General features: G+C 45.6%; 1 protein-coding gene across 1 annotated transcript in view; it reads left to right on the forward strand.

The window, feature by feature from the left end:
• Positions 1-1933: 1933 nt before the first annotated feature.
• Positions 1934-27319, forward strand: part of MAP6 (microtubule associated protein 6) — a 46541-nt gene continuing 21155 nt past the window's right edge. The window contains exon 1 of the mRNA XM_014882081.2: positions 1934-2683. Coding sequence (XP_014737567.2) covers positions 1965-2683 — 719 coding nt within the window. The 5' untranslated portion in view covers positions 1934-1964. The remainder of the gene's footprint in view (positions 2684-27319) is intronic.

Below are 27319 nucleotides of genomic sequence, written 5' to 3' on the forward strand. Positions count from 1 at the left end.
GTTCTACTCCCAGTGGAAATGCTGACAGCAGTTGCAAGGCTGACAAAGACTGGAGGGCTTCAAGTGTGGATGTGATTTGGGAGCAAATGGACTTTATTGGCACCAGGGAATAAAGAGAAAGATGCAGAGAAGAATGGAAGGGTTGAGGGAATGATGGAGGAACAGAGGGAGAATAGGATGGAGGGATGAAGGAATGGAGGTAGAGAGGGATGGAGGGATGAATGGAGAGATGGAGGTGTGGAGTGATAGTGATGGAGGAATGAAGGGATGGAGAAACAGGGAGGAATGGAGAGAGAGAGGGATGGAGGGACTGATGGCAGGATGGAGGAAGGGTTGGAGGGCTGGATGATGGATGGGGTGAAGGTGGAGGCAAGGCTAGAAAGGAGCGTGGGATTTGGGGCTGTGAATCCACCCTGGGAATCAGATTTCAGAGGAAATCAGTCAGCAGGAGATGGGTGTGGGGTGTTTTGGTTTGGATCTGCAGTGGCAAAAGAGGCAAAAGGAAAGAAGAAAATGTGTGTGTGACAGACATGTCCACTTGTGCGTGTTCATATGTGTGTCATATTTATGTCTGCGTGCATGTATGTGCTCGCACATGTGAATGCAGGTGTGCACACCCTCGTGCATGTATGAGCTTGTGCCTGTGTGTACAGAGGTGAGTGTATGTGTACAGGTTTGTGTATACATGCATGCGTTTGGATGTGCTTGCCTGTGTGTGCAGTGATGTGCGTGTACACACACATGCACATCTGTGTGTACAAACGTCAGCGTGCACTGCATATACACTTACATGAGAACCTGCACGTGTGAATGTGATTTGTGTGTTTCTGCATGTCCCCATATCTGTGTGCAAGTGTGTGTGTTTGTGTGTGAGGTGACGTGAGTGCATGTGCACATATGCAGGTGTGTGCACACAAGTGTGCCTTGCATGTGTGTTTGCATGCATGTGTGCAGGTGTGAGTGACCATGCATGCATGTGCATGAACACATGGGGACTTTGCACATATGTGTGCAGGCATGTCACCAAGCATTTGTGTGTGCGCACACACGCATGGGCATTTCTTGCATGTTTGTACTCTGGTGCATGCCCATGCAGTTACATGGAGACATACATGGGCATGTGTCCACCTGTGTGTGCAACTGTGGATGCACGCACACAAATTGGGGCATCTCTCACGGATGTGTGCAGGTGTGTGTGTGTGATCACACATGCATGTGTTTGCACACATGGGCACCTTGCATGTGTGATCAATCATGCAGGTGCGTCCACACATGCATGTATGTGACTTGCCCATATGTGTACAGGTGTGTGACCATGCATGTGTGAACACACACAGGAGTGTGTGTTTGGTGTGCATGTGTGGCCTGTGTATGTGCAGGTGTGTGGTTGTATAGGTGTGTCTGTCCAGGTGTGTATGAAGTATGCAGGTGTGTGCACACACAGAGCCATGTGTCACACCTGCGTGTAGCTATGTGACTGTGCAGATATGAGCACACACAGCCATGTGTCACATGCGTGTAGCTGTGTGGATGTGCAGGTGTGTGCACACACAGCCATGTCACACGTGTGTGGATGTGAAGATCTGTGCACACACAGCCATGTGTCACATGCGTTCGTGGATGTGCAAGTGTGCACACAGAGTCATGTGTCACACGTGTGTAGCTGTGTGGATGTGCAGATATGAGCACACACACAGCCATGTCACACGTGTGTAGGTGTGTGGATGTGCAGATCTGTGCACACACAGCCATGTGTCACACATGCGTGTAGCTGTGTGGATGTGCAGGTGTGTCGCTCGTGTGCGTGCCTAGCCCGTGTGCGTGCCTTTCCTCGCCCGTGTTCGTGCCAGCCCCGCCTCCCCGGCGCGCCGCCGGTGCGGGGCGGAGCGCGGAGCTCGGAGCTCGGGGCGGAGAGCGGTGCGGGGCTCGGAGCGCGGAGCGGTCGCTCCCGGCGCGGGGCCGCCATGGCGTGGCCCTGCATCACCCGTGCCTGCTGCATCGCCCGTTTCTGGAACCAGCTGGACAAGGCGGACATCGCCGTGCCCCTCGTTTTCACCAAATACTCGGAGGCCACCGAGCATCCCGCCGCGCCCCCGCCGCGCCCCGCGGCCCCCATCGAGACCCAGCCGGGCGGCGAGGCGGCTGCGGGGGCCGGAGGGGCTGAGCCGGCTCCCGGTCCCGCCCGGCCCGGCCCGGCCCCGCACGCCTCTCCCCCGGCCGATTCGGTTATGCGGCACGACTACAAGCCTTGGAAGGTGCAGCGGCCGGAGCCCAGCTGCAAGCCCAAGAGCGAGTACCAGCCCTCGGACACTCCCTTCGAGAAGGAAACGCAGTACCAGAAGGATTTCCGTGCCTGGCCCATCCCCAAGCGGGGCGACCATCCCTGGATCCCCAAACCGGGACCTTCTCCCGTCCTGGCCCTGGACCGCGCTCCCCCGGAGAAACCGGCTCAGGAGAAGCGGCGGAAGGTGCACCTCGCTCCCGAGAAGAAGGAGGAGCACGCCGAGGCGGAGGATGAGCATCCCAAAGCAGTGCGGCCCGGGGATGGGAGAGAGAAGGGTCGGAAGAAGGCGGAGGAGGCGGGCGGGCAGCCGGCGGAGCCGAGCAGAGGCCGGGCGGCTGCCGATGCTGTCAATAGGCAGATCAAAGAGGAGGTGGCGGCGGGGGTCAGCTCGTCCTACAGGTGAGAAGACATGTCCCCGTGCCCCCTGTCCATCCCCATCCTCAACCTTCCGGCCCTTCGCTAGCTTTTACCCAGTCCGTCTGTGCGCTTTCCCGAAGGAGCATCACACCCTGGGACTGGGGCTGGGAAACATTCCAGAGGGGCTTGCAGATTTCCTGCCCGGGGGGTGTCCTTAAATTCCCCATCTCTCTGGGAGTCCATGATGGGGAGTAGGTATTGTGCAGGTAGTGATTACGTGGGCGCTTTTTGTCGGGGCGGGTTTGGCAGCAGGTTTGAGTGTCTTTGTGTTCCTCCCTCCACTGCATTCCAAAATTCAGAGACACTCACCACCTTGGATTTCCATGGGGGTAATGTTTGGGGTCACCTCCATGGGATGTGCAAGCCACCTCTGGTCCTTTCCGAGCATATCCCTGGCTGTCATGCAGCAGCCAAGCCAAAGGACCGGCACCCTGACCACATCCCAGGGGGCCCATGCACGGCTGGGGTGCTCCACTCCCAGGAGCCTCCCAGGAAGCATTCCAGGCTGGCCCACGCTCAAGACAAAGCATCCCGGGGATGCGCCAGGATGAGGGACACTCATCCTAGGCCGCTTGGGTGGGGCAGCCTTCAGACGCTGCCATGTTTTAATGCAGCGCAGCAGGGGATGACACATCCTTCTGTCCCCTCTACCACCTCCCCAGCCAACTAGAAATGGATGCCCTTATTTCACCTCAGCAAGAGACCTTGTTTGGGATTCAGAGTGTGAAACTGCTTGCAGCGAGCTGCTGTTGTTTTTTTCTCTCCGGCTCAAGGCGTTCGATGTGTCGGGAATGCAAAAACAAAAGTGGTGGGGTGGCTGCCCTGCATGCACGTTTGCAAGGAGGGTTTGCTGCGGTTGTGTTTTCCAGCACTTTCTTTGCTGCCGAGACCAGGGTGGAAGTGGCACAGAGCAAAGCTGGGGATTGTGGTGACAAAAGTGCGATTGCAGCCTTTTTGCTTTTCCCTATAGCTGTGTGAATGCTGAGGTGTTTATGCCTTTGAATGATTTATTTTCTGTCTTGGGGAGATTAGAAGTGACACCTGGCCATCAAATGGGTAGTACATTTATGCAGATTTAAGGTGAAACTCTGACTTGACTCCTCTGTCTCACTGGTGGCACAGCAAAGCTGACAGTCATCTGCTCTCCCCCCTCCCTAGGTGGGAAACAGTTCAAGCAGTGAGATCTTGATTTTTGCAGTCATTTGGCATCGGCTCTAAATCTCACTGGGTAATGCTGGAGGCTCAGGTGCATCCAAGTGTGATGCTTGGCTGAGAAACAAGAAAATGGCCAGGGATTTTTGGGGGCTCTGTTTTGCAGGGGTGGAGAGTGGGGGGAAAGAGTCTCTAGGAGTGACACAGCCCTTAAATCTGCTGTGAACTGAGACTCAGCTTTTTGTCTGCTCACCTTGCAAGGTCTGGGCTCATGCCGGATATAGCAGGGCTAAAGCAGAAAGCTCTCCACGAACTGGAGAGCTGGTGTGTTGCTTCTCTTCCTCTGCTACAAAGGATAATTAGACTTATTTGCATATTTAAATGCAGATTGCTCACCTTTCTATCCCTCCAGTCTTCTCCAGCAAATTTCTAAGGCACCAAGCTAGGATTCCTCCCCAAGGAAAGGGGTTGGATCAGCAGGGATGTTAAACCTAAGAAGAACTAAAGGATTCAGCTTTCTTTGTGTTGCTTGTTGGCTTTCACAATACTCTTAGGGCTTCTCTTTCCACTTGGGAAAGTGTTCTCCCACTTCCATGTTCTTCTTCATTGCTGCATATTGCAGAAGTGTTTGCTCTGACACTCAGCTGTAGAACATAAGTGCCTCTTCATTAATGCATAAGAGATGTATTGGCTAATTGTTCTCATTTTCTGTTCAAATTAGGCATCTTCCAAGTGCTGTTTATTGTTTGGATGCTTTTTAAAAACCAAATTCTCCAAATCCTAATTACTGCCAAGAACCTGGCTGCTGACATGCTGGGTGGGTATTGAACATCTCCAAGGATGGAGACTCACAGCCTATTGGGGCAACCTTAGGGGCCACTCAGCAGCCAAAAATGATCTCCTAATGACCTCTTGCTAGAGAGCAGTAAGGATGGCTTACATGGGGCTTTTCTTCCTTGTGCATGGATGAAGGCTCCCCATCAGCAGAGAGTGGGGGGAGATTTCCTTACAGTCTTCTGTCACTGCTGCAAATCAGTGTTTCCAAGGCTGGGAAACAATTCCTTGGTGAAACCAAAGAGCAGAGCAGCAGTTTTTAAGCTCCACTGGGTATTATTTCCATGTGAGGAATATCTGAGAGCGTGAGATAGAGTAAGTGACTAGCCCAAGGTCATGGGGGAAGTCCATGCTAAAGGGAAGAATTCTCTTTTTTAACCTTTGTGTACCTAGACAGATGAATACTACAGAGAGACGTGCCTGTGACCTCCTCCCAGGTCCACCAGTGGTACAGAGCAGAGGTGGTGCCTGGTGGTGACATCCATGAAAGATGGAGGTTCCTCCCAGCCAGAGGGATGAGTGATTTGTTTGTATTAGCATTTGAGCCAGAAGCCTTCTGTAAGGCTGGAGTGGCAGGAGTGTGGATGTCTGCTGGAGGCTGCCTGTGCCCAGGGATCCCACAGAATAAATAGGATTTATTTCCAGTATTTCTAGTATTTCTTTATTTTATTCATAGTATTTACATTATTTGTATTTTTATATTTATATATTCATTAAAGATAATTTTTTAACTATTCAGTTATACATGGGATTTATTTATGTACTTATTCCCATTGCTCTCACTGAGTGTGCCGTGGTCAAGCAAGGTTCCAGCACTGAGGAGCTTCTTGCCTCAGTTTCCCTCCCCAGCCCATGAGCTGCCCAAGTTTACAGATCACCAAGGCGGGTTACATCTCCTTCACCTCCCCCACTCTTCTCTTTGGTCCTGCTTCTCAGGGTGGTCTGTGGACCCTGAGGGACCAAGGACCAGAGAATCCTTCAGTCAGGTCAGTGACCAGCCCCTGGAAAAGCTGCTGGTGGTGGATGAAGCTGTTTCTTGTTCAATTCTGTGAGGTGAGGGGGTTTGTCCCTCTGAACTTCTGGATGGGATGAGCAGAGCATTTCTCCCTGCTGCACCAGAGGATGGAGTGGGCTGGACTCGACCCTGGGGGTTTGCTAACAGAGAGAGCAAGCAACAAAATGTGCACACAGTAGCACGTTTTCTGGTGGATGTGAAACAAATAAAAGCACATTTGGCAAAAATAAAAGAAGGAATGAATGAATACTTTCCATTTTTATTTGGAAATTGTGGGAAAATGACAGAATTAGGTGTTTCTTGGCGGTTTTTCCCCCCCCCCCTTCTTCTTTGTCTTGCATTCTGCTTCTTTTGTTACCTTTATTCCCTGAACAAAAAAGATACGAAAGGGAAAGGACCATTTACCCCCTTTGTAAGGTATCAAAATGAGTACTAAGAAAATTAATTTCCCCCTGAGAAGTAATATTGTGAAACCAGATTTTTAATTTTTATTACCAAAACAATTATTTTTTTTTCCCTCCCACCAACTTCCTTTCCTAGCGGAGGAAACAAGACAATAAAGGCCTCAATGGAAAATTTTGGACTACCTCTAGTATTAATGAATTGCCTGTTGCTAATGTTCTGTCATTCATCTCAGACCCTGGAGGTACTAAAGATGTGGAGCAAATGAGAATTTGTAGTAGCTATAGAGATGAATGAGTCAGCACTGGAGACTTGCTGCCTGGTTTTCAGAGATACAGCAGAGATAATTTAGGGAGGGATGTCCACACAGGAAGGCTGGACCAAGATACAAAAGGGCAGGAAATGCATTCTCCTTCTTGTTCTGAAGACAGGCTGGGAGAGCTGGGGGTGTTCAGACTGGACAAGAGAAGGTTCTAGGGAGACCTCAGAGCCCGTGCCAGTGCCTAAAGGGGCTCCAAGAGTCAGAGAGGGAATTTGAGCAAGGGCCTGGAGGGGCAGAACAAGGGGAAATGGCTTCCACTGTTAGAGGGCAGGGTTAGAAGGGATATCAGGGAAAAATTCTTGGCTATGAGGGTGCTGTGGCCCTGGCACAGGTTGTCCAGAGAAGCTGTGGTTGCCTCATCCCTGGAAGGGTCCAAGGCCAGGTTGGATGGGGCTTGGAGCAACCTGGTCCAGTGGAAGGTGTCCCTGCCCATGGCAGGGGAGTGGAAAAGATGAGCTTTAAGGTCCCTTCCAACCCAAGCCATTCTGTGTTTCTGTGATTTTATCTAACCAATTGTTGAAAATCTCGTGTGGAGGACATCAGTCTTGGTGAGAATGCTAATAACACTGCTTATGCTGTAAGATGGGAAATCTTCCATTGCCTTCTGAAATCTCTGATCAGATCCATAGCTATGTCTGTACTAGTAAATTAAAGAGTCCCAGGACATGTTCCTGGGTATGGAAACATCATGTACACTCCAGTTCTTGCAACTGTCCCTAGTCCTCTTCTCACACTGAGTTTGTTTGCACCCACTCTCAAGCCAAGAACTTATTCCTACAATCAGTTTGGATGCAGCCACCTTGGTTTTAGAGGTTAAAGAGGTTTAATAGCATGAGTGAAGGCTATCCCAGACTCCACTGCCAGAGAACAGTCCTGGGCAGGTACCATTCTCCAAATCCTTGTTATTTCAGCTATGAGAGTGTTTATTAAAGTAACTGTGTAGGCAGATGGATCCAATTTTCTTTCAGATGGAAAGGAAGGGGCAGAATTTTTCCTTCCATTCAGAAAAGGCTGTTCAGAGAGGTGTTTGGCAGCTTTGGCACAGGCTGAGCTCCGTCTCAGGGGTCACTTGATACAGACCTTTAGTAGCAGGAGGAGACACAATGTCTGCTGATACCACAGGGACCAGTTGTGTGAGTAACTAATGACTATTGGCTCTGGTGTTCACTAAGACATCGAGCATGGAGATGGATGATGCAGGCTTTGTTGGTTTTGCATGGCATGGTAGTGGAGAGGGTCACAGAGACTCCTGTGGCTCCTGTTAGAAGCTGCTGGAAGTTTCCACCATGTCTGACAGAGCCAATCCCTGATGGCTATGAAGATGGACATGCTGCTGGCCAAAGAGAGATGGTGGTAATGCTTCTGTGATAACATATTTAAGAAGAAATAAAAACAAAATGGGCGCAGTTGTTTTGTAGCCAGAGAAGAGGAGGAGATGACAACATGTGAGGAAAACAACATGGAGACACCAAGGTCAGTGGAGAAGGAGGGGCAGGAGGTGCTCCAGGTGTCAGAGCCAAGATTCCTCTGCAGCCCAGGGTGATGACCAAGGTGAAGCAGCTGTGCCCCTGCAGCCCATGGGGATCCACGGGGATGCAGAGATCCACCCACAGCCCATGGGGATCCACGGGGGATGCAGAGATCCACCCACAGCCCATGGGATCCACGGGGGATGCAGAGATCCACCCACAGCCCATGGGATCCACGGGGATGCAGAGATCCACCCACAGCCCATGGGGATCCCCGGGGGATGCAGAGATCCACCCACAGCCCGTGGGGGAGGTGCCCATGCTGGAGCAGGTGGATGCCTGGAGGAGTCTGTGATCCAGAGCTGGTGGAGAGAGGGGGTCCCTGCTCCCAGGCTGGAGCAGCCTGTCCTTGTTGGATGCAGCCCATGGATGAGTGAGCCATGCCACAGCAGTTTTGGGAGGACTGTCTGCCCATGGGAGAGACTCACATTGCAGCAATTTTGGAAGGACTGCTACTCATGATATTGGAACCATGTTGGAAAAGTTCACAGAGAACTGTCTCCCACGGCGTATCAGAGGAATGATTTCTCTCTCTGAGCAGTGGAAGATGTCAGGAGATGAGCTGACCAAAGCCCCCAGGCCCTGTCTCCCTGCACTGTTGGTGGGAAGGAGGGGGGGGCTGGGGCAAAAAGGTGTTTTTAAGGACTTATTTTACTTCTCATTATCCTCCTCTGACTTAGTTACAAATTCACTTTGTACTTCTTAGTTGAGCCTGTTTTGCCCTTGGAGTGTTTTCTCTCCATCCTTATATCAACTCATGAGCCCTTTGTTTAATTTTTTTCTCTCCTCTGCCCGATTGTAGCAGGGGAGTGTGAGTTAACATCTGTTGTGGGTGCCTGGCATTTGCCCAATGTCAAGCCACAACACACAGGCAGAGAGCTACTCCACCACACTCTTGACCTCCTCTGGATGTAGTCCATCAGCTGAGAAAGACTGGTGGTGTCTCCAAGTTGGAGACACTTGCAAGTAGGTAGCTCCAAATTGGAGTATGTGGCAATGTATTCCCTGCAATCAGTTTAAGGTGGGCGACATCCAGCCCCAAAAGCCAACAGGGAGCTGCTCAGCAGTGTAGGTAAGACTGAATTTCACTGCTTTGACTCTGTGCAAACTGGAGCTGGTCGGTGCATGCCTTAGGACATGGCAGAGGAGGAGGAAGAGGGGGAGATGGCATTCAGGTGATGGAGTCGATGTGCTTGAGCAACTGTTCCTCTGCTCCTGCTCTCCTGGGTCACCTCAGAGAGACCTGGAGCTGGATGGGACCTTCTGAACCTTGAAGTCCAATTATCTGGTTCATTATTTAGTCTTTATGAGTAATACCCAAGGCTCTGTCTCAGAAATGCAGAATTTCTAGTTGCATTATGCCAGCAGGAAGGCTGTGCCGAGACCTCATGATGACCTGATGATTTTCAACTCATTTCCAATCTGGGTCAATGGACAGGTTGTAGTTTGCTGTTTTATTTAGTTTATTTATCTCTTACATTTTTTCTGTTTTATTGGCATACTTAGTGACTTTCTCCTGTCCAAATGTCACTGCTCAGTGTCTCCAAGTACAGTATCCACATGGTTATCTCTGTAGCTAGGAAATAAAAATTTGTACTTCCTGGTATCAACCTTGTCTCTCTAGCTTTTTCTAGATGAAATCTCTGTTTCTTAAACAGAGATGCAGACTATTGCCCTTTGGAGATGAGGTTCCCATTTCTACTGTAGACTCATGAGTCATGTTTGTGGGCATCATGGATTCACTATGAATCCCTCATTTACTCTTTGATAACTAAGATGTCCATACTGTTCTCTCTCTCTTCTCCTTCTCAGACAGTTACATCCCATAGCAAAAAATTCTGGTGATTAAAATCAAGCCTAGAATTAACTAGTAATTTTCATTCCATTTTGAACATGGCAGCCAAGGTCAATCCCCTCCTTCCTTTGTGATTTCCTGATCCTCCTACACATTGGTGCTCCTAATTACATTGCATCATTAGGAGGTGTCATCAATGTTGCCCTACTTTTTTAGTGCCAAAGTCAACCTTAAAAATGTTAGACACTGCTAACCTCCTTCCAGGCTGCAGCTCAGCCTTCCAACACTCAGCAGTGTCACTTCCCTTGCCTGGTTTCCCATTCTGCTGATGTTCATGCTCACTGGCTTAATTAATCATTTCCCACATGGTCCTGGATAAAATGCTCTGCTGAAACCAGGTAGATTTTCACATTTCTTTTGTCTGTTGAGTCAGTTATCGTGTCAAAGGACATGTCAAACATCTCTCCTCCTCCCCTTCCACACACTTCTGTGTGTGGTGAGACCTCCAGCTTCTTTGGGATGCAGGAGATGATGCTGTAGGGCAAATCCCACTTCTGCTTGGTGGCTTCAAGCCACCACTATAACACAAGGACTAAATAAAGAGGAGAAAGATCAACTAATTTAGATTACCATCCTTTCTTTTTCAAATAAATCACTAAGAGCTGTTATAAATCTGTCTCCTCTCACATTTAGAGCATGACCTTTCCTTTTCCTGTCTCCTACCAGCTAAACAAGCTAAGTACTTCTGCACTTAATCTTGCATCAATCTCACTGTTCTTTGCTCTGAGTTGAGCGTATTTATATTTATATTTGTATTTGTATTTATATTTATATTTATATTTATATTTATATTTATATTTATATTTATATTTATATTTATATTTATATTTATATTTATATTTATATTTATATTTATTTCCATATTGTTTCTTTGGCTAAACCTTGCCCCACTGGGGCAAGAGGATGGATGCTCTTCTGCTACCAAGGTCAGCACCAGCCAGGAGGGAAGGGGCCATTTTAGGGAAGTTTTATAGGACGGAATTTTTTTTTTCCTCTTGATATATAACTCAGTATTCTGGATATCCTTCCAATGTCCTTTATAAATAAATAAATAAATATATTTGGATAAAGGACATTGGAAGGATGTATAACTATTTGTAACTATATATTATTTATTTTTGTAGATTAATATAATTTATATACTAATGTTTTATATATTATGTTTATGCATATCTGTTTTTATATATTATTAAAATACTATACAAACAAACTGAGCTGTTCACAAAGTTACTGCTTTAGCCTTCAACTCATTTCTCCTCCCCAAATCCAGCATTGCAGGTGTTCTATTGCAAACACATTTTGCTTTCTATTAATAACTGCTTTATTTTGATTAATAGTTCCTTATATAGCACACTATTCTTTCAGTTGGTAATTTCTTTTTGATCAAAAAGTGCCTCCAGCTGAGGGGACCCTGCAGCACTTTGCACACACAGTGTGCATATGGAGAGACTGCTGCTGCTTTGGTGAGTTGGCTGCAAGCTGTGCTGCTAACACTGCAAAATAGGTTTTGGTTCTGAGAAGGTGGGGAGGCTGTTATTCTTTAAAAAAAAAGAATATTTTTAAAATGTTCATTTAAAAATAAAACTTTACATTTTTAGTAATTAATTTTAAAATAAAATTTAATTTTAAAGAATTATCTGTTTTTTAGTTGTTTGAAGTTTTTTTGTTTGGGTTTTTTGTATGTGGGTGGGCTTTGTTTGTTTGTTTGTTTTGTTTTTTGGTGGAGCTGTGATTCAGCCAGGAGAAGAAAATGTTGTGTGGCGACCTCACAGCACCCTGCAGTGTCTGAAGGGGCTACAAGAAGCCAGAGGGGCACTATTCATCAGGAGCAGCAGTGACTAGGGGTATGAGTTCAAACTGAAGTAGAAGAAATTCAGGTGAGACATTGGGAAGAAATTCCTCCCTGTGAGGGTGGTGAGGCCCTGGCACAGGTTGCCCAGAGAAGCTGTGACTGCCCCATCCCTGGAAGTGCTCAAGGCCAAGTTGGATGGGGCTGGGAGCAAGCTGGGATAGTGGAAGGTGTCCCTGCCTGTGGCAGGGGGTCAGAACAAGATGATCTTTAATGTCCCTCTCATTCCAAGACTTTCTGAGATAAATTAATTTGATTAATTAGTATATAGCTTCACTACAGAAGGCCACTAGTTTTTTTAAGACCACCACTTTCTCTTTTTTTCCTCTTTCTGAGCAGCAAAGCACCTGCACAGCCCCACACATCTTTAACCCTTTTAAAACATAAGAAAAAAACAGCAGCAGCCAAGCACCATTCGTCAGGCACCAGCAACCTTGCAAAGTATTCCAGTGAGAAATCTCTGTGGTCTAATTCAGCATCTGCAGGGATGGGCAGATAAACACCCTGTGACAGCTAATAGTGATTTGTGCTGGATGAATGGCAAAAGGAGAGGTTATCCACATGCAGGAGAAGGAAATTCTTCAGACCTGACTGCTGAACTTCAGGCTTCCTCCCAAATTTTACTTTGCCTTTCACCTTGAAGGAGGCTGCACATCTTCTCTTGTGCAGGGAGCTTTGCTTGAAAGGAATGAGCATCACATGCTGATGGGCTGGAAACACAGGCAGGAATGTGAGCCCTGACTGGTCCCATTCCCAGGCTGAGGCAGCAGTGGGGCTGTTGGTTAGTTTATTGGATGAGGCTGTAAAGGAAGATCTGCAGATGCCTTCAGGATGCCATTTCACTGCACAGGTGGCTCCTCTCCCTTCTCACATCCATTTTGACTGTGTGATTCCACCACTGTGAGCCTCAGCAGGAAGTTGAAAGGACCTTGGGTATCTTGCAAACTCTTTTGCAGCCTGAGCCACACTTTTCCATCAATCCATCAAAGCAGACTATCTGTGAAGTTCCTAAAGCTAGGGAGGGAATTGGCCAACAAGGTCTGATTATTCCAGTGTGCTGGATTTGTGGACACCAGCAGGCTGGGTTGCAGATTGGGACTTTGAACATGTTTTGTGCTCTTGTTATTTGGATATAAATGGATGTGCAGAAGATGTGAGATGGGGGAAGGAAGATGGGATTGAAGGTTGCCCAAGCAAGATCCTACAAAGGTATGAAAGCCCTGGGTTGGGTTTGCCATGGCTGATAGCCTCCATCCAGGTATCCTGTGCATCCAGGGGATGAAGACACAGGTCTCAGCCAAGCAGCAGAGCTTTGTCACAGTGTCAGTCAGCAGCTATGGCAACTCACACAGAGGATTCCCAGAGAGGGATGTATTGGCAAGCAGCCCAGTGGAGGGAAGACACAAGAAAAAAACATGTTTTCCCTTTGGGGAACTGGGATGGATTTTGGCAGCATCATCATGCAGAGAGCAGGGAAGGTGGCATTGAAAGTTGCAGTAATTGAGCCTCCCTTGGTGGGTAAAAGCTTCTGACAGCACAGCAGAACTGGAACAAAGCTCGGAGCAGGATGACAGAATCACAGAATGGTTTGGGTAGAAATGATCCTTTAAACTCATCCAGTTCCACCTCATGCTACGGGCAGGGACACCTTCCAATAGACCAGGTTGCTCCAATCCCCATCCAATGTGACCTGGAACACTTCTAGGGATGGGGCAGCCACAACTTGCTTTAAGGGGAGAGGTGATTTCCTGGTGTCTCATGGAAATTCTCCCATGGCTCTGTGTAACCCACACAGCTGAGAGAGTTTGCAGAATTTGGCTGGTGTGAATTCTGGGACAGGTTGTTTCAGCCACTGACTGTCTGTAGCATCTCCAGAAGGCCAGCCAACCTTCAGAGGAGATCCTGATCCCAGAGCACGGGATGAATTGAATGTGTTCTTGAGATTCTTCCCAGCCCCATTTCCCAAGATTCTCCTTCATGCTTGTTCTAGGACTGCATACTAACATGGCATGCTGATCCCTGTACATGGAGGATTTTCATCCTCCCAAGACAGATTTCTCTTTTATGACCAGTTGCAATTTACCTCCTTGGCTGCTCTGAAAATTGGAAACCCTCAGAAAACACAAGCACATCTGTTGCCTTAGAGGATGGTTTTCTGGTTGGGTTTCTGCTGGTACCTCTCGTCACAGAAGTCTTGGCAGTATTTTTGGTAAGTGGTTGCAAAGCCCAACTCTTAGAATTATGTGGATCAGGCTTTGGACTATATCACAGTGATGTTTGATATGGAGATTGGGTGGGAAGTCAAACTGGATGATTGTGTAAAATTGGTCTTTTCATGTCAGGCTTAGGACATGATGCAAAATAGGAGGAAACAGAGGCTTGTCCTGTAATTATGGCCTGGGAAGAGTGAAGATGTGAAGGTGATGAACCCATATTTTCTCCTGTAATTCTCACTGATACTTTATTACAGATAAGAGATTTATAAGGGATTTTTAAGAATGTGGCATTAGGACCCTCCCACCTGGGAGCCTGTCCAGAGCCATATTTCATCCACGTAATCTCGTGCTGAGTCCTTCACTTATGATTGGCTAAATCATTTTGCATGAATTGGAATTCAAAGAGATCTTGACATATTGAAGAAATAGCTTGAAACAAAGAAGCAGCAGTTTAGCAGAGGTGAGGGCAGGGAATGACAAAGAGGTAGGGATCAGCTGCAGTGCCAGTGCAGATGGGGACAGCTGGTGGAGGAACAATTCTGCAGGGAATCACAAATCACATGTCAGTAATTGTTACTTCATTGTAAGAAACAATAAATTAACAACAAAAACACTCAAAAATAAATACTTTGGGGAAAGTAATGTACTGAGATACCTGGAGAGGATGTCTAATAATCTTTCAACATTAGTCAAGACTCAGGTAGATTTTTTTTGTTCAGGTTTTGGTTTTGTACTTCAGCAGTCATGGACCAGAGAATGTTCTGAGGACACCCATTAGAGAGGCCAGGAGTGCAGCAGACATGGTCGTTGCAGGAAGCTGGAAAGTATGGAATGGTTTTGGAAGAGAAAAATGGATTATTAACTTTGCATCTATGAAATGTAACAATGGGTTAGGATGTTCAAACCTGCCGTTGTCACAGCCAAGAGGAACAAAACTTGGATGTCAAAAGTTAAAAATGCTTTGAGTGCATTGCTGGACAAAGTCCAAGGGATATTGTGCATCTCTGGAGATGCCAGGAGGGAGGATATCTCCACAGTCCCTCTCTGTCAATCTAGGAGGAAAAAAAAGTCATTATCACTCATTCTCTGCATTGATTTTTTTTTGTCTACAGTGACCTTGGTGCTGCTAGCTTTTATTTATGTTCCTCAGGGCACAGGTTATTAGAGTTTTAATAAAAGCTGCCTGGGTGTATGTGTGGTGACATTTGATTTCTGTTGTTTTGATGGCTTCTGCTGATCATCAGTGGTCCCACTACCCTCTCTCCTCCCTGCCCTGGTCTCAGTCCTCCTTCCCATGTTGGGGTCCAGCTGTTGGAGCCTTACCCCATGTTGGACCTCGTGCATCTTTGCAACCAAGACCAAATAACCTGTGGGTGAGCTCACAGCCTCCCCACATTCATGATGACTTGGAATCAAAAGCGTCATTGCTTGACAGCAGAGCTTAATGTGGGACCACTGAAGCTGCCCTGCCTGGCTGGAAAACGCTTCATGGTGTTCAGAAAGTGTGTGGATGTGGCACTTGGGGTCATGGGTTAATAGTGGGCTTGGCAGTGCTGGGTTAATGGTTGAACTTGATGATCATAGAAGTATTTTCAAATATAAAAGATTCTATGATTCTAAGACTCAAGAGCTGGCTTCACGTAGCTGTTGCAGAGATCAATGGAAAATACCCTAGTCAGGGCAGGATCAGGATTTGACCAAACAGAGCAGAATACAGCCAAGAATGACCCCATTGAATTTCTAGGACGTTAGTTAGGGTTTTTTTGCAATGCAAAATTAAATTATTGCTTAATATAAACATTTTATGAACTGCTACGGGAAGTGAATTATTTATGGGAAGGGAAGGAATGCTTTCTCTGAGCCTTTCTGCTCTGTCAGTTGCAATAAATATCAATCTAAGAATGTGTTTAAAGCTTGCATGCTCTGCCTAGAAGACAAGAAATCTGCCTTTTTCCATCATCTCTTCTCTCAATTAAATACCTGCTTAATACATTTGTCCCTAGCATGTTTTATTTTTTGATTAATTTTGGAACAACTCCAAAGGAAGAAGTATTTTCAGATCGCCTCATTTTCAAATGAGACAAATTGTTTACCCAGCAGGATACAAATAGCTTGAAGGGGCTGTAAACATTTGCTGTGTGCACACAAGTGGTGCTTCTAGTTTTTAGTTCCTAAATTTACTGCCTGGGAGCTTTTCCTTCTATAAGAAAGGGATTGCTGTGCACACTTTTGTGTACTGGCAGCTGGGTTTGGCAGGTAGGTCTGGCGTGGGTGATGCATGCAGAGACTGTGCAGTGGAGGAATATTTTTATTCAGTTCTATGTTAATGGTACCTCTCTTGGGAAGTGGGTTTCCATGATCCAGATATATTTTTAAGGCTATTTACAGCCACATTATGGTGGCACCATCCTCTAGACTAGGTGTCTTTGTCCACATGAGCATCAGTGCAGCACTGTCTCTAAGCAAGTGGCCCATTTGCAACCTCCTCCAGATGTTTCAGGATGGGCCTGGAGGTGCCAAAAGATCTTAGGACATCAGATCCCTGGGTGGTAACATCCCATCAGCTTCACGAATCATGACAATGCAAGATGCTCCCCGAAATGGGAATAGGCTCTGAGTCTCTTGAGTGTTTCTGTGGTTTTCTCCCAGCCTGTGCAGCTCTCCAGGCTTTGATTGCTGCACACAATATTTCTAGAGCACCTTTTCTGGCACAGGCAGCTGTGCACATAGCCTGGGATTTTCTTTCTCATGTGTGTGTGAATGGTGTGTCTCACTCATATTTTTGGTATGCTCAGATGATGCTTTTGATGGAGCACAGTGGGGCCCTCTGGACATTAGCACCTTTGATATAAAGACACAACCCATTTGGTCTGAGCTTTGCTTTCAGAGCTCTACACTCTGTGCAAACACTGGAGGAACCCTTGAAAATAGCCAATTATTATAAAACAACCTTCTTCCACAACATGCTTTCTCATTGTTTTCCATATAAAGCTTTCCTACAGTCATCCTTACCCCTTTTTATTGCACCATGACAGCCTTGGTGTGGACAGCATGGTACCTGCAGAGACTGCTAGTTGCTTCATTCACTCTTATCAGTCCTTGTTTTTAAGTAATTAGGAGGAGATTTCACAATAGAGTCATATATTCCAGTGCTTTCTGCTGTCTCTTCCCCACACTCCCCCAAGGCAGCTCTGGTGGTCCAGAATTTACAGATTTGGTACCATGGGACTAATCAAGTTGTTACAGAGCTGGAGTCAGTGAGTCCTCCCCACTGCATTATTGATGTTTAAGTGATCCTGGCAGTTTCCCAAGCTTGGAGTGGAAAAATGGAGAGCACTTTTTTCATTTCCTGCAATTCATCTAACTTTTGTGTCTCCTTCTGGTAGGGATAGCTTCTAAAGAAAGATATGTTAACTGGAAGTGGAATTAATTGAGTGTTAGACTGTTAAAAGTGATAAACTTGGATGGCCCTTATTCTACTCTTCATTACCCAACACAGTCCCAGTGACTTGTGCTGGTGTGCTGCATGGTTTCCTAAGAGGATGCATGGGCATCCTAAGCTTTGTCTCTTCCCAAAGAAGCTTTCCCAACTCCCAGTTCTGCCACACTGTCCCCTGAAACTGTCTGCTCATCCCACTTTAGTCACAGAGTCACAGAAGGGTTTGGGTTGGAAGGGACCTTAAAAGATCACCCAGTCCCACCCCCTGCCATGGGCAGGGACACCTTCTGCTATCCCACGTTGCTCCAAGCCCCATCCAATTTGGCCTTGGACACTTCCAGGGGTGGGCAGCAACAGCTGCTCAGGGTAACCTCTGCCAGGGCCTCACCACCCTCACAGGGAGAAATTTCTTCCTAATATCTAATCTAAATCACCTTTCTTTCAGTTTAAACCCCTTCTGCCTTGTCCTAGATTTTCATGGTGCTTTTTAGAACAACCTTCCTCACAGCACCCAGGGTAATTTCAATGGAATAATCCACATTTCCTCTCCAGTAATTCCACATATATTATGCAAACTCTGCACCTCAATGTCTACAGCACTAACTGATTTTATAACTGGATTTTGCAGCCTTTGCAATAACACAGTATTTAAGGGTAATGATGGGAGGGGAAATCCAACTCAGCCTTTCTCTTAGCTCAGTAATCCTTTATCTTAAGATCTTTGCTCAAGCCTCAGCTCTCTTCTTTCATCTACTTAGTTCCCACCCAGATCTGTTATGGTTTTTCCAGTTAAAAAGAATTACAGCCTTTTAATTTTAACTACAGAAACATTCAATGGCAGCATTGCACAAAATGGCATCAATTGACAAGCAGAATTCAGTCAAAGCCAGTGACTGGCTTGTGACTTCTAAATGTTAAAAAATACTTTAGATTCATTACATATATCAAATTTTGTAAAGAAATAGGACAGCCTCCAATACTCACACATGAGCATGGCAGAGGCAGGTGATTGGACCAAATGTAGGTTAATCTGCATTCATCCACATCTGTATTGCATTATTCAAGGCTGTGTAGTTGTCACACTACCAATGTAGTGTGTAGCACGTCTCACTGTCCCTGACTTGTGTTACACACTTGGGACATGGTTGGAAATGGGGAAATGCAGCTCATCAAGCTGCAGAAATGTTTGCTGTGGAATAGTCATCATGTTGGACCAGGTACCCCAGTGGATGAATTCAAGGGTTTTCTGACAGAGTAGTTCTTGCAAAAAATATCTACAGCAATATTTTTTATTGCTATATATTTTATATACTATACATAATTATTTATATAGTATATATAAAAACATATATATTCTATTAGTATTATGGTTTTTAAATATTATTTTATTTGTATAATAAATATAAACCACTACCTGATCTGGGCGAGCTAATCTAGTTGAAAATACCCCTGCTCATTTCAGGGAAAGTAGACTACATGATATTTCCCTTTCAACCCAAACTGTTCCATGCTTCTATGATTTTAAACCTCTGCACAGTGGGAGTGCCACTAGAAGATATGCCTTGAGGATGGATAAAGCATCATGGATTTGAATTCTCCTTCCATTTCCAAGAATAAGATATTATGCACCCAAAGCATATATAAATACAAGAAGTTTGGATTACATGTCTGTATTTGCCTTTGTACACTAAAATGGGATAAAATTGGGTATTTTTGGACCCTAAGCATGTGTGTGTGATTTGCTTTCACAGGAGGTACTTTTGGCTTGGAGGCTCTGAGATGTTAAAACATAAGATGACTTACATGGTACCTGGTTGTTACAACAACCCCAAGTTCAGTGATCGAACAGAAAACAAGAGCTTATCCTGGCTGCTTGAGCTGAGCTGCAAGCTTGTCTATCCTATAGGCATCCATGGTCATGAGAGCAGTTAGAGCTGTGACCTCACATCAGTATCTCCCTCAGCTCTGCAGGATCACTGAAGGTGGGTGCAGGGATAATGCCAGGTGACTGCAGAGTTAGATGATAAATTTACCTGCCATGAGCAGGTAATGGACAGAAGAAGTCAGCAGTATTCAAAACTCTCTTTGCATTGAACTTTCAGCTGTGTGTCACTGCTTCCAGTGCAAGGAAAAACTCAATTACCACAGGATCAAGGCTCTGGGGAGACCTTAGAACCTCTTCAAGTACTTAAAAGGGCTCCAAGAGAGACAGAGGGGGACAGGAGTGACAGGATGAGGGGGAATTGCTTTACACTGACAAAAGGCAGGGTTAGGTGTGGAATATTGGGAAGAAATTTCTCCCTGTAAGGGTGGTGAGGTCCTGGCACAGGTTGCCCAGAGAAGCTGTGGCTGCCCCATCTCTGGAAGTGTTCAAGGCCAGGTTGGATGGGGCTTGGAGCAACCTGGTCTGGTTGAAGGCATCTCTGCCCATGGCAGGGGGCTGGAACAAGATGGTCTTTAATGTCCCTTCCAACCCAAACCAGTCTGCAATTCTGTGATATTCTGGGTATAAACTTTGCCATAGGACTTGGTTTACTGGTTCTTTAGTTAGTGGTCAAGGTTCTTGCTCCTCATGGGGATCCCTACTCATAACCTGCCTTTTCCTAGCATCTGCCTTGTTCCCACTTTGGACATGTAAATTGTTTGAAAGCAGGTGACTAGGTCTTCTATGAAAGCCCACACTGAAATTGTTTTCATATATTAACTGAAACTCAGATTGTGATGTCTCAGTTTTGAGACAAATTTAGGAGAGGACACTCTTCTAATGAGTCGTCTCTTCTAAAAGAGTTCCAATCATCCCTTTCCACCAAAAGGAAATGAGTATTAATGGATGAAAGTGAAAAAAACCCAAACCCAACAGTTTATTAACAAACAGAATGCCCACAAGGCAAGGGGAAGAAAAAGTAAATAAATGCTAACTATTAAAGTGTTAGACCACTCCAGGAAAAATACCTGCTGACAGCATGCAGTACAAAATGCTACCAGCTTCTCTCTCAGGATAAAAACCAAACAGGAGCTTCACACAGGAGTTTGAGCAGCAAATGAAAATTCAGTGGCTGTCTGGCATCAACCTCCCCTCCATGGCAGACAAAGCAGCTGGGCTGGAGCCTCTTGGTGTTCTTTCTCTCCCTGTCTCAGTTTCCCAAAATTTGGGGGCTGGAACAGAGTGACCCAGCTCCTGCTGCCACCGGTTGCACTTCTCTGGTCTCAGACCAGCAGCTGTTCAGTTTATCTCAAAGACAACTGAAAGATTGCTGCTGCAGCTTCTTCAAGGCCAGGGAAGGATAAAGCTTCTTGCCTGGGCCTACAAAATCAAGCTGGCCAAGCAAAACCAAACTGCACAGGGTCATGGAACACCTTGCTAGGAAGCCTTTGAAAAAAACAGCCAAGGAGCCCAAAGCTCCCCACTCCCCAGCCCTGCACACATCTAGTCCTGGGCCTTAAAGATACAGCAACCAACCATTTTTGGGCATAAAGCATGGAATCATGGAATAGACTATCATCACAAATCACTCCAAGACAGGTGACTACCTAATTTCCGAATTTTTCATGTAAATAGTTAAATTTTAGGCGTCTGCCTGTAGCTGAGGAAGGGGGTTTTAACCCTTTAAGTGTGGTGGAAATTAGATGCACAGCTACATGGTTGTTTTTCATGACAGGAAGAAAGAGACAAGTTTATTCAGAAACACACTTGATTTTATAGCATGACTCGCAACTCCAAGACTAGAGAAAAGGTGATTGGTTCAGAGAGAAGACATCTCATTCCCAGGGCTTGGTTGTGCACCACAACAGGTGTTCTATCTTGTTATTAATTCCTTTTTATTTTGACCAAATTATCACTTTGGGAGAAATTCTCCCTTGCCTTGAGCTGGACCAGCTTATCAGCTGGGAACAGAGCTGAAAAGCTCCAGCCTGAAATATTTTTTTAGGCTGTAATTTTCTTACTTTCTCAATATGTGTCCCACATCTGCCCAATCAGCATTTACAGGATATTGAGATGCAATCATATGGTAGCTACTGCAGTGAGGAGCAAATAAGATTGCCCAAATCATCTATGGAGGGATGAAACATTATTGCTGCTGTTTAATTTTCACAATCTTCATCCTTTATCCACCTTTACTGGTTAATCTATTTCTGCTCCCATGTGAGTAATTACAGTTATGCAGACTAGAAATGAAATCTAAGAACAACACTAAGGAAGAAGGGAAGTAATGATTCCCTGCAGGGAGCAGCAAAATACAGCAAGTCGAATTATATTGCTGTGACAGAAAAGATACTTCTTGTCAACAGTGATGTCCTGACCTTTCTCCAGGGAGACTCATCCTTCTGTATCCATGATTTGGATGATAATTGAGAAATTCAGACAAAATCTTACTTGTGGTCCCAGGCACCACCCGTCTCTATCCTGTGCCCCAAGGGCAAGCGTCGCAGTTCCCATGCAGTGGACTGTAGCATCACCTGTTGGAGAAGGGGCAGGATTTAGGAAACAGGAGCTGGTGATGGGTCAAGCAGCTTCACAGCAGAGCTTCCCATAAAGTCTGGGAAGGAAGGTTTCCCCAGCAGTCCCTGCCCAGCACTATGAGAGTAATTGGAATTAATGAACTCTCTCCTAGCAGTGTGAATGGATACTGGCACAGGTTTCCGGGGAAGCTGTGGCTCTCCCATCCCTGAAAGTGTTCAAGGCCAGGCTGTGTGGGACTTGGGGCAACCTGGTATAGGTGGAAGGTGTCTGTGCCCATGGCAGGGCAATTGGAGTGACATGAGTTTTAAGGTCCCTTCAGCCATTCTAGCATTCCATGAATTTGGACCAGAGGTGTTGTCAGCAGTGCCAGTCAGTGAGATGCACTTGTCCTTCATCTCCTCAGGCAGTAGCTCTTCAATTCTTTAACCAACCATCTGTCCTGTCTTTGCTGAAAGTTGATGCCTTGGGCTTCTCTCCTCATCCTGCTGTTGGATCTCCACCAAAGACTAATGACACTGAGTTTATGAAATGCAATGGCTTCATTTGACCTTAAAAAGCTTCATTTTCCTAGGTGTTCATTAGCACATTTTGCTGCACCAGATTCTCCTCTTACAAGTCATATCATGGATTCACATGGATTCATTCATAGCTTTTGCAGTATGAAGCTCTGATTCAGGAAGTTGTTTATTGTCAATATTTCCATCTGTGGAGCAGCTAAGGGCCACTATGCATGTGCTGAAGTTTTCTGATGAACTGAAATAATGCACTTTTAGGTCATCTGCAATTTGTGTCTTCAGACACTTTATATGAGGTGTGAAAAACATCTCTCTGCCAAGAATGCCACTAGAACCAAAGGCTCACAAGGCCCTTAGATGAGGGTTGTTCAGCCCTGGCACAGGCTGCCCAGGGCAGTGGTAGAATCCCCATCCTGGAAGGATTTAACAGGCAGATTTAGCAGGGCCAGATAGATACAGCACTTGGAAACATCGGTTAATGGTGGGCTTGGCAGTGCTGGGGGACTCAATCTTAGAGGGCTTTTCCATTCTTAAAGATTGAGTGATTCATTGTGCCCTTTTTGCATGAGGATGAGCAGAGGCAGGCAGCTGCCAGTTTCTCTGAATCCAATTAGATATTTGAATTATTTCATTGCATTCACCATGAATTGCACTAAAAAAATCTTTGCACTTTGAGAAGAATTTCCAATGCTATGTTGTCTTTGCAATTTCTTCCACTTTCCTAACATGAATGTTTCTTCTCAAGGGTTTTATCCCTAGGACCCTAATACATGAGCCTACTTAATTCACATGTCCATATTTCTGTGCAGTTGTGTGGGTTGTCTTGAACAGAGAGTCAGATATTGGATGCTCCTGGTTCAGCAAACTCTCAAAAGAGCATTTTGACTCTGTTATGGATCAAGTGAGTGTGTTAGGCAAGCCCTGCCTTAGGTTCACATTTTTGGCAGCAGCTTTACTCAGGTGACCCACAGCTAAATCACTCTGGCTTGCAAATTCTTAAGAATGGCCAATCAGGTCTATTAAAAAATGAGTTATTTCTTGAATAGACAGGAGCTTAATGGATGAAAGGCCTTAAACAGAGTTACTTACTACACAGGATAAAACAAAGGATTAATAAAACAGTGCATTATACAAATGTACCTGTATTACAGCTAGCAAAGAAACAGTATAGATTAGGAGTCAATGTAATTTATCACCAATTGATGGTGGGATACCCAAAGTCCTATCACTCAACCCCTAGAGGAGTAACCATGAAAGTCAGCATCTCAGCTTTGGGGAGAAGACTCCACACATTCCAAGGAGCACGCAGAAGATTTCTGCTTTGTGAAAATATGGTGTAGCTTTTATAGTTTGTAAAGTGAAGTGTCTGTCAGTCAGAAATTTCAGCTTATCTTCCCATATCTGCTTCCACAGCAAGATGTTTGCTGTTAGCTGAAAGCATCAATCCTTTGGCACTAAAATAACTCACTGCAAGGCAAAACTGTCTCTCACCAAGGCTTATGTGGTGCTTACTCCAAGCAAGATGCCCGGAGTTATTGCACCAGCTAACAAACAACAGATAAGCTTTGGGCAGAAATTCTGCTACAGGCTCTGCTCACCCTGTTCTGGTCCCTGCAGCCTATCCAGATCTGCCTGTGGCAACACTTCTCCCAGTCCTACAGCACTCTATAGATAAAGAACCTGTTGTGTCAGAGCAGCCATGCTGTGAATTGCTTTGTTTGTTTAACTGTGTGGCAAATTTTACAGTCATCTGTCCTTTTGGAGGACAAGGGGGCTGAGTTGCTGCTCCTAGACCAATCCACTAGAGAAGAGATGTACTGGCAATTAAATGAGATGTTGGCAGAACTTTGACCTGATCCTGACCCATTTTCCAGGGGTGAATGTGACATTTACAGATGGATTATTTCTGCAAGCAAGCTCAGGCTGTGATCACCCTGGGAGCTTTTCCATCAGGCTGCATGGGCTGGCTTCCTTGGTGACACCAACATCGAATTCATCATCTGTACAGGCTTGAGCCTGTATGGAGACATGAAAACTACTGTATGGAATGGCCAACACGTGTCCCTTCCTTAGCAGGACCCGTAAGTTTATAATGCACAGGGAAATTCAGAGTGGTATAAACTGTCAGATTTCCACAGGATTGTCATTCACACCAGGAGGTGTCAGTATTGTTTGGTTTAATCTCTCTATAACTCCATATACACCTTTTCCTGGTTTCTGGCATTTCTGCTGTGGGACCTCCCAGTGTTAGGCTCCCCAGAGTCCATGCTGTTCCCTTTGCAGGTGTTCAGCTGCCAGGAGGTAGGGATGGCTTTGGGCCCCTGGACTGTTTTAGATGCTGATGGATATCCTTTACCAGGCTCAGAGTATGTTCTCCCTTTGGCTGGGGAGCACAGGGAACTGGGTGCAGGCTGGAGGCTGGAGAGCAAATCTAAGGTGAAGGCAGTAGTGGAAAGAAGGAAACAATCCTGGAGGTGCTGGTGTTTACCCTGAGGTCCACAAAGTTGGTTTTGTGTGACAAAGCTGCCTAGATGTGCCACTTAGTATGAGCATGAGGATTTATCTCACCCTTTTGCATCATACATGCACCTCTCCACACTGGCTGGGATGTTACTCTTAGAGTTAATCACCCACAACTGTGTATCTCACTCAGCTCTTTGGCCCTCTGCAGTGTTCACCATCACCTTCAGTCCTGGTTTTGTGACATTTTAATTATGATAGCCTGCACAATAATTCTTCCTCCTTGAAAGCCCACATTACATGGTCCTCAGGCCAAGCAATATCCATTACTTGGGGGCTGCTGACTCAAACAGCTTTTATAAATGGATGGCAACATGGTTCTGCTCTGCCAGAGGACTTGGTTTCATCCTTTCCAGTACATTGATTGTCCTGCTCATAACCTCCTTCAGCTAGTGCTAAAGTCACCTTCTTGAAGGCTCAGTACTTTTCTTTTGTGCCAGGGCTGTGCTTGATGGGCTCTCACCAGGGATGTTTAGAGATGCTGATCCCTCCCCATCCTGCTCACATCCACTCCGTTGTACAAGTTTCAAATTAATTCATTAATAAATTTCACATTGTTTTAGTCTTTGTACACAATTGGCTTATCCAAACAGACTTGCTCTCTGTACATACATTTATATATATGTGTATCTATGTGTGTATCTGCAAGTCTTAGAGGTTGATTATTAATGCTTGGGGGAAAAATAATCTTGGCCACCAGGAGCTTCTTTGTACCATTCACAGCCTCAGTGAAGCTTTACAGTAAATTATTGTGTACAAGATAATAGCACAGGCATTAGAGGATAAATCTGTCATTAAGCCTCCATGTAGGAGTTGGAGATGAGGCACTGGATGCAGCAGGCAGTGACAAGGGTGTTCTTATACTTGCAGTGGCAAATTTATATGTTGACAAGACCATTGAAAACAGGAGTTGGTTGGAATGCACCTTTTAACCAAAGAAGACTGGGATAGAAAATGGAATTAAATGGCTGAATCAGCATCACAGACTGGTTGGGGCTGGAAGGGACATTAAAGATTATCTTGTTCCAGCCCCCTGCCATGGGCAGAGATACTTGAAACTAGACCAGACTTCTCTGAGCCCCATCCAACCTGGCCTTGTACACTTCCAGGGATGGGGCAGTCACAGCTTCTCTGGGCAACCTGTACCAGGGCTTTGCCACCCTCACAGGGAAGAATTTCATCCCAATATCCCATCTAACCCTGCCCTCTGTTAATGGGAAGCCATTCTCCTTGTCCTGTCACTCCAGTCCCTTGCCCAAAGTCCCTCTCCAGGTCGCTTGGAGCCCCTTTAGGGACTGGCAGGGGTTCTAAGGTCTCTCAGAGCCTTCTCTAGGTGAAAACTCTCAGCTCTCCAGCCTGTCTCCAGAGCAGAGGGATTCCAGCCCTTGCAGCATCTCCATTGCCTCCCCCAAACTCATCCCAACAGCTCCAGTATCTTAGGGTGCAGGGGACATGTTGTGTTGCAGTAAAATGTCAGGTGAAGTAAAAAATCACTCTTCCTCAGAATTTTAGGTTTATTTCTTTGCAAGGCAAGAGCACATTATGCTATTTACTATTGCATGAGGGACCTCAGCATGGGACAGCATTCCTTTGCTGCTGGAAATGGGTTAGGAGGCAGGTTTGGGCTCTTGCAGAGCAGTAACCATTGATCAGGCTTTAAAATCAGTTGTGTTTGCAGGAGGATGCACCTGTTTATGCTGAGTCCAAATGTATTTATTTTTGTTCACATTAGAAAAGAGAACAGCTTTAGAATCAAAACACAATCCTGCTCCTCACCTGAGCAATCCTTGCTGAGCAGAATTTACCTGGAATCCATGTAGTCCAGTATCTTCAACCAATCACAGCCAGAATCAGACAACCAGAGGGGGGTTGGAGGAGATTCCTCCATCATGGAATAACTCCTGCTTTGGCTCATGGTTTTTTGGGAGCAGTTAAATGCTGAAGGCAACTCTGAATACTCTTGCTATCCATCTAAATAGCCATGATTTAATCAAATCTCATTATATACTGAAGTTCAATGTCCTCCTTTGGCATTGAGTTCATCCAGCCATTATTATGGATTTTGGGTTGCCCACTACTTCATTTCACTAAACTCTCTTTTCCTGTTTTAAGAGCAGGAAAATACTTAAATGACACTGTATTCCAGAAAGGCAAAATAATTTGAAAATCCCAGACATACTTTCTGCTTAGTTTGGCTCAAATGTGTCTTTTTATTTAGAGAAACATTAAGGAGAAATCTGATGTTCTGAAATAGTCTTTGTGAAACATTTTGATGTTTTGCTTTGTAAGAGGATTCATAGTTTTTGGTGTGTTCCTGTGTAGAATAAAGGGGAAAATTGGATAAAAAAAGAATTAAAGGAACTGAAAAAGAAACTTGAAGTTTCATTTTAGAATTAATTAAATGCTTCAGGCCTAGCATTTTGTAACGTTTTCTTTTTTTTTTTTTTAATGAAAAATATGAATATTTTTCTTCTTTCATCGAGATTAACTTTTCCAGATTAAGCTAGA

Source organism: Sturnus vulgaris, chromosome 2 (genome assembly GCF_052056855.1).
Source record: "Sturnus vulgaris isolate bStuVul1 chromosome 2, bStuVul1.hap1, whole genome shotgun sequence".
Taxonomy (NCBI): domain Eukaryota; kingdom Metazoa; phylum Chordata; class Aves; order Passeriformes; family Sturnidae; genus Sturnus; species Sturnus vulgaris.